Source organism: Dendrobates tinctorius, unplaced genomic scaffold (genome assembly GCF_039654945.1).
Source record: "Dendrobates tinctorius isolate UK_male_01 unplaced genomic scaffold, ASM3965494v1 ptg000022l, whole genome shotgun sequence".
Classification (NCBI taxonomy): Eukaryota; Metazoa; Chordata; class Amphibia; order Anura; family Dendrobatidae; genus Dendrobates; species Dendrobates tinctorius.
The window spans coordinates 29,929,586-29,942,416 of NW_027361690.1; the positions used below are offsets into that span (position 1 = coordinate 29,929,586).

The following is a 12,831-nucleotide window of genomic DNA, read 5'->3' on the forward strand; positions in this document are numbered from 1 at the left end:
ATACTGAAGTCGCACGACTTTGCCCACTATATCAGCACTCTGGTATATTCTGAAAGCAGAGCAAAAAGAGACCAATCTAATAAGGGATAAAAACAAAGCAGTAACATATGGACTGTGATTCAGCACAGCCCCAGCCGGAGCTGGCTGACCCACACAAAACTGAGATAGACAAAACCAGATCAAAAGTAAACAGGATAGCAAATGAACACTTAGCTGAACATGCACGGACTGAGCTGGAAACAAAGACCTCAGGAGGCAGGAAGAAAATCACCAGCAGGGATAGAGGGAGTCGGCTGTCTTAAATCCCAATCTGAAACCCCAGATCTCCAATCGTCGTCCTCATTATCAGGTAGAAAGCCACTGTTAATCAGATCAGCTCCATTACCTCCAGTAACCACCAGAGGGAGCCCAGAAAGAGAATTCGCACCCCCTCTGTCAATTTGACCAGCTCCACTACCTTCAGTAATAACAAGAGGGTGGCCAGAAAGCAAATTCACAACACCCATATATATGTGTGTGTTAACATACACACACACACACACACACACACACACGTGCACACATACACACACGTGTACATATATATAGTTGTGTGAATATGTGTTTGCCCCGGTGACAGGACAATTGTGTACAAGGCAATTGTGTACAAGGCGATTGCCCTGTACACAATTGTCCGTGTACACAATTGTCCTTGGACACAATTGGCCTGTACACAATTTTCTGTACACAATTGTCCGTACACAATTATCTTGTACACAATTGTCATGGAACCGTTTGCCCCCTTCCTGATTAACTATTCTTTTGCATGTTTATCACACTTAAGGCTGTGTGCACACGCTGCGGAAAAGGTGCGGATTCATCCGCGCGGATTTTGTACAATCCGCAGGTGAAACCGCAGGTCAAAAGACCTGCGGTTTTACCTGCGGATTGCTCTGCGGTTTTGCCCTGCGGTTTTTCATCTCCTCAATGGAGGAGATGGCAAACCGCAGGAGAATCCGCAGAAAGAATTGACATGTCAATTCTTTCTGCGGATTGAAAACCGCAGATAATCCGCGCGGAAAATTCCGCACCGTCTGCACTGCGGTTTTTGATTCCCATAGGGAATCATTGTACTGTACACCGCAGCAGAAACTGCTGCGGGTCCGCAGCGGCCAAAACCGCTGCGGAACCGCAGCAAAATCCGCAGCGTGTGCACACACCCTTAATGTTTCAGATCACCAAACAAATACAAATATTAGACCAAGATGACACAAGTAATCACAAAATGCAGTTTTTCAATGAAGGTATTTATTAAGGGAAAAAGAAATTTAAACCTACAGGGCCCTGTGTGAAAAATGGCTTTTATAACCTTTTCCAGACTGATAGATATGGAAATTTGTTTCTCATATGACCCAGAATTTCTTTTGGATCGCGGCATGATGTTTAGCTGAGGAACTTTTGGTCTACTTCACTTTGTTAGGCAAGTCCTCTTTAAGTGATTTCTTGATTGAGAACAGGTGTGGCAGTAATCAGGCCTGCGTGTGGCTAGTGAATTTGAACTCAGCTTCCCAAAGTTGTGATAAATCACACGTCATTTATGTTTTAACCCCTTAGCGACCGCCGATACGCCTTTTAACGGCGGTATTTAACTGTACTAAAACCACAGCGCCGCTAATTCATGGCGCTGTGGAGAAAGTGAATAGCGCCCCCCAGTGTCGGATTTTCTCCGGGGTCTCGGCTGCCGGGGGTAGCCGAGACCCCAGAGAACATGAATCGATCGGTTTTTACCGACCCCGCTTTTGCGATCGCCGTTATTAACCCTATAACGTCGACCGCAAAAAAAAAAAGAAGCCGCGATTGTGCATTAAATTTCTCTTTCCTCTGATGTGATCGCACATCAGAGGAGAGAGAACTAGGGTCCCCGATTCCCCCCCCCCCGGTACCTCTCCGTGGTCCAGGGTCCCCTCCTGGTGGTCCCGCGTCCTGCCGGCGTCCTCCGGTGGGCGCCGCCATCTTGGATTCGAAGAAAATGGCGGGCGTATGTGCAGTGCGCCCGTCGGGAATCTGCAGGCTCCGGCTGGCAGATTCCATTCATTCATTTTGATCATCGTGATCAAAATAAACAAAATAGTACATAATCCCCCCATTTATCACCCCCTTAGTTAGGCCAACATAACGAAATAAAGAAAATATTTTTTTTTCAGTTTTCCAGTAGGGTTAGGGCTAGGGCTAGGGCTATGGTTAGGGCTATGGTTAGGGTTAGGGTTGGGCTAGGGCTAGGGTTAGGGCTCGGGTTAGAATTAGGGTTGGGGCGAACTAGGATTAGGGATTAGGGTTAGGGTTGGGATTAGGGTTAGGGGTGTGTTGGGGTTAGGGTTGGAGCAAGAATTGAGGGGTTCCCACTATTTACCAACTTTGGGGGTCTAAAAATTGGGTCTAAAAAATCACTTTTGTGTTAATAAAAAAGACTTTTTATTTTCACTGCTCTGCATTTATGAACTTCTGTGAAGCGCTTGGGGGGGTTCAAAGTGCTCACCACACATCTAGATAAGTTCATTAATGGGTCTAGTTTCCAAAATGGGGTCACTTGTTGGAGGTTTCCACTGTTTAGGCCCATCAGGGGCTTTGCAAATGCAACATGATGCCCGCAGACCATTCCATCAAAGTCTGTATTCCAAAATGGCACTCCTTCCCTTCCGAGCTCTCCCATGCGCCCAAACAGTGGTTCCCCCCCACGTATGGGGTATCGGCGTACTCAGGACAAATAGCACAATAACTGTGGGGGTATGATTTCTCCTGTTACCCTTGTAAAAATAAAAATTTGGGGGCAAAAAGATCATTTTTGTGGAAAAAAAATGGATTTCTTATTTTCACGGCTCTACGTTGTAAACTTCTGTGAAGCACTTGAAGGTTCAAAGTGCTCACCACACATCTAGATAAGTTCCTTAATGGGTCTAGTTTCCAAAATGGGGTCACTTATTGGAGGTTTCCACTGTTTAGGCACATTAAGGGCTCTCCGAACGCAACATGGCATCCGATCTCAATTCCAGCCAATTCTGCGTTGAAAAAGTCAAACGGCGCTCCATCCCTTGCGAGCTCTGCCGTGTGCTAAAAAAGTGGTTTACCCCCCACATATGGGGTATCGGCGTCTTCAGGAGAAATTGTACAACAAATTTTGTGGTTGATTTTCTCTTTTAACACTTACATAATTACATAGTTTTGAAGGCTGAAGGAAGACCTTATGTCCATCTAGTTCAGCCTATTTTTAGTGCAGCTGTTCTGCATTGTTGATCCTGGGGAAGGCAAAAAACCCACAGAGTAGAAGCCATTTTTCTCCATAGGGAAAAAAATTCCTTCCCCTAAGCTGGGTCAACCATCTGCCTATAATATTCTGTTATCCGTAACCTTCTATACTGTTACTCACAAGAAAAGCATCCATTCCTTTCTTAAATTCATTCAGTGAGTTGGCCATCACCACTTCCTCAGGAAGAGAATTCCAGAGCCTCACTGCTCTTACCGTGAAGAACCCTCTTCTATGCTGGTGCAGAAATTGTCTTTCCTCCAAACGAAGAGAATGCCCCCTTGTTCTTGTCACAGTCCTTGGTACAACAGTTCATTGGAGAGATCTCTGTATTGCCCTCTGATATACTTGTACATATATATTAAGTCTCCCCTAAGTCTTCTCTTTTCTAGAGTAAATAGACCTAATTTTGATAACCTTTCTGGGTATTGTAGTGAACCAACTCCATTTATCATTTTAGTAGCCCGCCTTTGAACCCTCTTAAGTTCAGTAATGTCTTTCTTGAGCATCGGCGTCCAAAATTGCACACAATACTCCCAAGTGTAGTCTGACGAGTGATTTGTACAGAGGGAGAATTATGTTTTCATCTCGTGTCCCCAGACCTCTTCTAATGCATCCCATGACCCTATTTGCTTTGGTGGCAGCTGCCTGATACTGGGCACTCCAATTTAGCTTTTTATTGACTAAGATGCCTAAGTCTTTTCCCATGTCTGATTTCCCCAGCAGTTTCCCATTTAGTAAGTAATTAGAGCATCTGTTCCTCCTTCCCATGTGCATAACCTTACACTTATCTGTTAAACCTCATTTGCCATTTTTCAGCCCAATTCTCCAATTTACTCAAATCTGTCTGTAGTTGCAAACTGTCCTCCTTTGTGTTAACTACCTTACATAGTTTTGTATCATCTGCAAATACTGATATTTTACTGTGTAAGCCATCCACTAGATCATTAATAAATATATTAAATAGCAGGGGGCCCAATACAGAACCCTGTGGTACCCCACTAGTAACCCTGGCCCAATCTGAGTATGCCCCATTAATAACCACTCTTTGTTTTCTATCAATAAGCCAGCTACCTACCCATCTACACACATTTTCCCCTAGCCCAAGCTTTCTCATCTTACTTACCAATCTTTTATGTGGGAGAGTGTCAAATGCTTTAGAGAAGTCGAGATAAATGATATCCAATGATTCTCCTTGGTCCATTTGAGAGCTTACATCCTCATAGAAGCTGATCAGGTTAGTTTGACAGGAGCGATCCTTCATAAATCCATGTTGATATGGAGTTAAACATTTATTAACATTGAAATATTCCATAATGGTATCCATTAGAAACCCTTCAAAAATTTTACTCACAACAGATGTTAAGCTTACCGGCCTATAGTTTCCAGGTTCCCTTTTACACCCCTTTTTGAATATTGGTACCACATTTGCTTGCCGTCAATCAAAAGGAACAGACCCTGTTTCTATAGTCTTTAAATATAAGGAATAGAGGCCTGTCTATCACATTACTTAACTCCCTTAATACCCGAGGGTGAATGCCATCAGGGCCTGGTGATTTGTCAATTTTAATCTTACTAAGGCGGTTCTGCACTTCTTCCTGGGTTAGGCAGGTAATACTTAATGGGGAGTTTACATTATCACTCTGCATTTCCCCTGGCAAATCCTTTTCCTGTGTGAACACGGTTGAGAAAAAAGTATTTAAAACATTTGCTTTTCCCACATTGCTCTCTATGATTTCACCCTCATTGTTCTTTAAAGGGCCGACACCATCAATTTTAATCTTTTTACTGTTTATATAATTAAAGAATAGTTTGGGGTTTGTTTTACTTTCTTTAGCAATAAGTCTCTCAGTTTCCACTTTTGCTAAACTTGTGAAAATAAAAAAAATTGGTTCTGAAGTAAATTTTTTGCAAAAAAAAGTTAAATGTTAATTTTTTCCTTCCACATTGCTTTACTTCCTGTGAAGCACTTAAAGGGTTAATAAACTTCTTGAATGTGATTTTGAGCACCTTGAGGGGTCTCGTTTTTAGAATGGTGCCACTTTTGGGTATTTTCTGTCATGTACACCCCTCAAATTGACTTTAAATATGATGTGGTCCCTCGAAAAAATGGTTTTGTAAATTTTGTTGTAAAAATGAGAAATCGCTGGTCAAATTTTAACCCTTATAAGTTCCTAACAAAAAAAAATTTTGCTTCCAAAATTGTGGTGATGTAAAGTGAACATGTGGGAAATGTTATTTATTAAGAAATAAATTTCTCTGATTTAAGGGCATAAAAATTTAAAGTTTTAAAATTGCAAAATTTTCAAAATTTTCGCCATATTTCCGTTTTTTTCATAAATACAAGACTTATCAAAGAAATTTTACCACTAACATGAAGTACAATATGTCACGAAAAAACAATCTCAGAATCAGCGGGATCCATTAAAGCGTTTCAGAGTTATAACCTCATAAAGGGACAGTAGTCAGAATTGTAAAAATTGGCCTGGTCATTAAGCTAAAAACTGGCTCTGTCGCTAAGGGGTTAAGGGGGTAACAATCACTTTTCCCAAGCTTTGGGACTCCAGTGAACCACAGTGAGAGCCATCATCCACAAAAGGCGAAAGCATGGAACAATGGTTAATCTTCCCAGGAGTGGCACACCAAAATTATCCCAAGAGCGCTGCAATGACTCATCCAAGAGGTCACAAAAGACCACAAAACAACATCCAAAGAACTGCAGGCCTCACTTAAGATCAGTGTTCATGACTCCATCATTAGAAAGAGATTGGGTTGCAAAAATGGCCTGCATGGCAGTGTTCCAAGATGAAAACCACTCCTGAGTAATAATAACATAAAGGCCCATCTTGATGGTCCCCAAGACTTTAGGGAGAATAATCTATGGAATGACAAGACAAAAGTTGTACTTTTTGGAAGGTTTATGTGCCATTACATCTGGCATAAAAGTAGTTCAGCATTTCAGAAAAGGAAGATCATACCGAAAGTAAAATATGGTGGTGGTAGTGTGATGGTGTGGAGCCGTTTTGCTGCTTCAGGATCTGGAAGACTTGCTGTGTTTAATGGAATCATGAATTCTGCTGTCTACAAAAAAAATCCTGTCCGGCCACCTGTTCGTGACCTCAATCTGAAGCGCACTTGGGATATGCAGCAGGACAATGATACACAACACACCAGCAAGTCCACCTCTGAATGGCTTAAGAAAAACAAAAATAACTCTCTGGAGTGGCCTAGTTTAAAGTCCTGCCCTTAATCCGATAGAGATGCTGTGGCACGACCTTAAAAAGGTGGTTCATTCTCATAAAACCCTCCAATGTGGCTGAATTACAATTCTGCAAGGATGAGTGGAAAAATTCCTCCAGAGTGTTGTAAAAGACTCATTGCCAGTTATCGCAAACGCTTGATTGCATTTGTTGCTGCTAATGATGACCCAACCAGTTATTAGGTTTAGGGGGCAATCACTTTTTCACACAGGGCCCTGTAGGTTTGGATTTCTTTTTCCATTAACCTATTCCTTACCGATGACTGAATAGTACGTCATCGGTAAGGATCCCCTGCTTTGAGGTGGGCTCCGGCGGTGAGCCCACCTCAAAGCCGCGACATGTCATCTGTTATGAACAGCTGACATGTGCTTGCAATAGGCGCGAGTGGAATCACAAACCGCCCGCGCCTATTAACTAGTTAAATCATGCTCGCAAAGCTGACAGCGGGTATTTAAATAGCCGGTGGCCGGCGCTCAAAGCACAGCAGTAAATCTGCTAAATATGGGCAATCGGCTCATCGCTCATATGTAGCAAAGCTGATCGAGTTGTGCATGCTTCTAGCCTCCTATGGAGGCTATTGAAGCATGCCTAAAGTTAAGAAAAAAAATGTTTAAAAATAAAAAAAACCTAAACGTTCAAATCACCCCCCTTTCGCCCCAATCAAAATAAAACAAAAAAAAATCCCACATGCACATATTAGGTATCGCCGCGTTCAGAATCGCCCGATGTATCAATAAAAATAGGATTAACCCGATCGCTAAACGGCGTAGCGAGAAAAAAATTAAAAATGCCAGAATTACGTTTTATTGGTCGCCACGACATTGCATTAAATTGTAATAACGGGCGATCAAAACAATGTATTTGCACAAAAGTGGTATCATTAAAAACATCAGCCCGGCACACAAAAAATAAGCCCTCACCCGACCCCAGATCGCGAAAAATGGAAACGCTATGGGTCTCAGAAAATTGCGCAATTTTTTTTTTTTTTTTAGCAAACTTTGGAATTTTTTTTCACCAGTTAGATAAAAGAGAACCTCGACATGTTTGGTGTCTATGAACTTGTAATGACCTTGAGAATCATAATGGCAGGTCAGATTTAGGATCTAGTGAACCTAGCAAAAAAGCCAAGCAAAAAACAAGTGTGGGATTGCACTTTTTTTGCAATTTCACCGCACTTGGAATTTTTTCCCGTTTGCGAGTACAAGACATGCTAAAACCAATGATGTTGTTTAAAAGTACATCTCGTCCCGCAAAAAGTAAGCCCTCACATGGCCATATAGACGGAAAAATAAAAAAGCTATGGCTCTGGGAAGAAGGGGAGCGAAAAACCAAAAACTAAAAATCGAAAAAATCTCCGGGAGTAAAGGGGTTAATAATAAAGACCTTCATTTATAAAGTGCATTTTGTGATTAGTTATGTTGTCTTTGTCTAATATTTAAATTTGTTTGGTGATCGGAAACGTTTAAGTGTGACAAACATGCAAAAGAATAGGAAATCAGGAAGGGGCAAACACTTTTTCACTCAACTGTATATATAATTTTTTTTCTTTCTTTTTAAGCAATGGTGTTACTTTTGTTAGCTGAAACAATTATGCCTGTCCTCCTCATAGATGACGTGCTGTTGTGCTTCCTTGCCCTGTTTTATCCTGCGCTGCCACTACATCAGTGTAACGTTTGCCGCTCTTCTCCTTTGCCAGTATGGGTTCCTTCTGATATAATATGTAGTATGCTTTTACTGCGGCTTCTTATTTGTCAGTCCCCTGGGTGCATTCAGCAATGGCTTATTTAACGGAGTTTTTCTCTTTATTTTACAGAGCAAGGGAAAGAAACCTTTATTTGTGCAACTCATCTTGGACAACATGTGGAGCCTTTACGATGCTGTTATGAAAAGGTCAGCGAGGCCCCAAGCTATAAGTCTGCGTATACGTGAGTCTCGGTGTTTTTACACCAATAGTATGGATTGTGTTTTGTTTTGTTTCCTAGGGAGAAAGAGAAAATTGACAAAATAGTTTCTTCCTTGGGATTGAAAATCAGCACTCGAGAATCCCGGCACTCAGACCCCAAGGTTCACGTGAACGCAATTTGCAATCAGTGGCTTCCTATATCACAGGCTGTGCTCAGTATCCTTCATACATCCTACAGTATGTGATCAGGCCAGTGCAATGCCACCATTATGGGCTATACCAGTGTGTCACCAGCGCCCCTTACTTATTGGGGGGGACCTGCACAGGCCATAATGATCTGCACTCGTCTTTCTGTACCCAGAGCTTTTTCTAGGTCATCAACAGAATATACAGTGCCTTGCGAAAGTATTCGGCCCCCTGGAACTTTTCAACCTTTTTCCACATATCGTGCTTAAACTGTAAACTTCTCCACAACAGTATCACGGACCTGCCTGCTGTGTTCCTTGGTCTTCATCTCTGTGCATCAAACAGAACCCTGAGACTATCACAGAGCAGGTGCATTTATATGGAGACTTGATTACACACAGGTGGATTATATTTATCATCATTAGTTATTTAGGACAACATTGGATCATTCAGAGATCCACAATGGACTTCTGGAGTGAGTTTGCTGCACTGAAAGTAAAGGGGCCGAATAATATTGCATGCCCCACTTTTCAGTTTTTGAATTTACACAAAAATGTAAAATAACCAATAAATTTTGTTCAGCTTCCAAATTGTTTTCCACTTGTTGATTCTTCACCAAAAATTTACATTTGGTATCTTTCTGTTTGAAGCATGATATGTGGGAAAAGGTTGAATAGTTCCAGGGGACCGAATACTTTCGCAAGGCACTGTATTCATTTCATATTTATTTTAGTATTATACTAGGTTTAGAAGACGAGAAAAATTTTAGCATAATTTTCCATGATAGATGGTGTGGCTCAGAAATCATCTTACTCAGTCTGTTGATGCCAGACGTTATCTACGTCCATGTAGAGGGGCCCTCGTAGCAATACTTGAGTCTATGTTACATTCCGGTGCAGCTGATCAGACGGAAGGGACGTGACTGTACTGAGATACTATTTAGCCATCCTTCTCTCCAATACATCATCATGATGGTTTTCAACTTTTCCAAACTGTCCTTATAGAGAGATCCCCATTATCCAGATCTTCCTATTCCCATAAAGAATTGATGGTACAACCAAGTGACTGGGGCCTCCTATTCTGGCAATCGATGGAGCTCTTTTAATCTTTTTACCACCACTCTTCGGCTTTGTTCACACAAAGTGTTTTAGGACTGTTTTTCATCTTCAATTTTTTCTGCAGAAAAAAGCTGCATTTTACAATACCATCAATAGTTAGGACATTTCAGAAATCTCATGCATACACCGGATTTTCATTTTCCTTTCTGAATTTGAGAACTGCATTATTTTTAAGGAGATTCTGTCAGCAGGTTTTGCTATGCAATCCAAGAGCAGCATGATGTTGGGCTGCTTGGTGCAGTTTTGATAGGATCCCTGTTTCATGTGCTGCAGATAGTCTGAATCTGTGTAACCCCGCCCACATTCCTGATTGGCAGCTTCCTGTGTCCTTTGGCAGCTTGCAGTGATGGGGCATGGTTAGGCTAGGTTCACATTTGCGCTCAGGAGGGCTGCAGATGGCTGCCTACTTCCTTCTTTCTTCCTCTCTGAAGCTCCGCCTACTTCTGTATGCATCCTGCATTTCCCTGCTTACCCATCTTTAACATTGGGTACATAGGGACTTGCGATGTAGATGCAGATGCGTCCGCATGTGGCGATTTGACGTTTTGCGCCGACCGCACGAAAACACAAAATTTATGTCTCCGTGCTTTTGTGCTTTCAATGGGCAGAGCAGGGAAAACCACTGTCAGATATCTCTGTCAGCGGCAAAAGGATCAGGCATTGAAATTATCTTCTCCGACTTCATCCCTCTGGGGAGAGATGGGAGAACCTGGGTACAGACGCTTAAAATGAACCTGTCAGCAGAATTTTGCTAAGTCGTGCTGCTGCTGTTAAACTGAGTAAAATGATTCCTGGGGTGAAGAAATCCATCTTGTGGTTCTTGTGTAATCAGTGTTAGAAGTTTTGAGTTAATGATATGCCTGTGCTCTGGGACAGGACTGTAGGCAGAATCTTATCTTTCTGCTCTAGGCCAGAAAAACCAAGGAAAGACCTGCCCACAGGCCGCCCCGAAACACAAACCTGTTCCTCATCCTAGAGACATAGAGAGACAGACTTGGTGCTTCAGGGTGGCCCGTGGGCCGGTCTTTCCATAGTTTCTCTGGCTTAGAGCAGGAAGATAAGACTCTGCCTACAGTCTCGCCCCGGAGCACGGACATATCATTAACTGAAAACTTCTAACACTGATTAAACAAGAACCACAAGACGGATTTTTTCACCCCAGGTATCGTTTTACTCAGTGTAACAGCGCCAATATGAAAATGCCAGTAGTTAGCAAAATCCTGATGACAGGTTCTCTTTAAGGAAACACTGAGGTTGTGTGACATGATTTCATTGTGATCACCGCATAAGCAAAAGTTACTGTAAACCCCAAGCTTAAATGTCTTCAGTTTCTATGACCTTTTATTGCAGCTAAATTTTATTAACCCGGCCAGCCTCTTCTAATCTAATATATAAAGCTCAAGTGTGTGTATGTCCGGGATTGGCATCCGCACCGTCGCAGCTACAGCCACAAAATTTGGCACAGTCACACGTCTGGACCCTAAGAGTGTCCTAGGCTATGTTGTGAGGCGAAATTTTAACCCCGCGCATTCCAATTCACCAAACAATTTTTCCCCTATCTACATAATGGGGAAAAAGTGTGTGTGTATCAAGCCCTGCCCCTCATTATGATGTCATAATGGTTGCCATGGCGACGCTGATGTCATCATAGGTTGCAAGCCCCGCTGCTCACCATGATGTCATAATGGTTGACTATGGGATGGAGGATGTGTGATGGGTATATGGGCACTGGACTATGGGATGGAGGATATGTATGACGGGTATATGGGCACGGGACTATGGGATGGAGGATATGTATGACAGGTATATGGGCACGGGACTATGAGATGGCGGATATGTATGATGAGTATATGTGCACGGAACTATGGGATGACGAATATGTATGATGGGTATATGGGCACGGGACTATGGGATGGAGGATATGTGATGGGTATATGGGCACTCGACTATGGAATGGAGGATATGTATGATGGGTATATGGGCACAGTACTATGGGATGGAAAATATGTATGATGGGTATATGGGCATGGGACTATGGGATGACGAATATGTATGATGGGTATATGGGCATGGGACTATGGGATGGAGGATGTGTGATGGGTATATGGGCACTCGACTATGGAATGGAGGATATGTATGATGGGTATATGGGCACGGGCCTATGGGATGGAGGATAATTATAATTTGTTATAACTAACCACAGTTAGTTACTATGCCCGGGCAGCGCTGGGCTCTTCAGCTAGTTCTCTATATAAATGGTAAAATGGGGAACATATGCTTTAAATAATATGAACTAATGTGAACGTCAGTGCCTTGTGAATGCTCCCTGTAGCTGTAATTTATTGCAGATCCTCAGTAGTATTGAACTTAATAGCGGCAGTGTTTTTCTAGCCCAGAGCACATTAAACAGGTTTGCCCTGTGCTTTAGTCGTGGTTTATGTATGCATATATAACCTCTATGGTGCCGCCGTCTGTGCCAACTACAAGTGAGTGCATCAATTCAACTGAAATAACTTGGCTGTGGCACTGGCTAACAAAGGTTAGACACATTTTCTCTCTATATTTGGCAGAGTGGATTTTCCGCACTTATCTAGAAAATGAATGATAGAAGTCTGTGTTAACAGCTGGTGTTATTAAATTATAAATTTGCTGCCACTAAATCTTCGCGCCATGCCAATCCACCGTCTGCATGTAACTGAAGCTACTGCCAGACTGTGCCGTCATTAATCTGTTACTTTCTTTAGTTTATTCTCTTTGTTAACAATTTGTATCTCTTGTTGCCATTGTTAGTATAAGGCCACGTGCACACGTTCAGTATTTTGCCTCAGTATGTGTAAGCCAAAACCAGGAGTGGAGCAATCAGAGGAAAAGTATAATAGAAACACGTCACCACTTCTGTATTTATCACCCACTCCTGGTTTTGGCTACAGATACTGATGTAAAATACTGATCATATACTGAATGTGTGAACGTGGCCTAAAGATCTTTCTCCTTCGTCTCATTGGGGGACACAGAGACTGTGGGTGTGTGCTTCTGCCGTCTGGAGGCTGACACTAAGTATACAAAAAAAGAGTTAGCTCCTCC

At 42.3% G+C, this 12,831-nt stretch overlaps 1 protein-coding gene across 3 annotated transcripts in view; it reads left to right on the top strand.

Annotated features, from left to right (window-relative positions):
* The window catches only part of EFL1 (elongation factor like GTPase 1), a 475,933-nt gene that overhangs the window by 26,578 nt on the left and 436,524 nt on the right, over positions 1–12,831 (top strand). For all 3 annotated transcript variants that reach the window (XM_073568560.1, XM_073568562.1, XM_073568561.1), the window contains exons 9-10: positions 8,354–8,430; positions 8,523–8,659. In XM_073568560.1, coding sequence (XP_073424661.1) covers positions 8,354–8,430; positions 8,523–8,659 — 214 coding nt within the window. The remainder of the gene's footprint in view (positions 1–8,353; positions 8,431–8,522; positions 8,660–12,831) is intronic.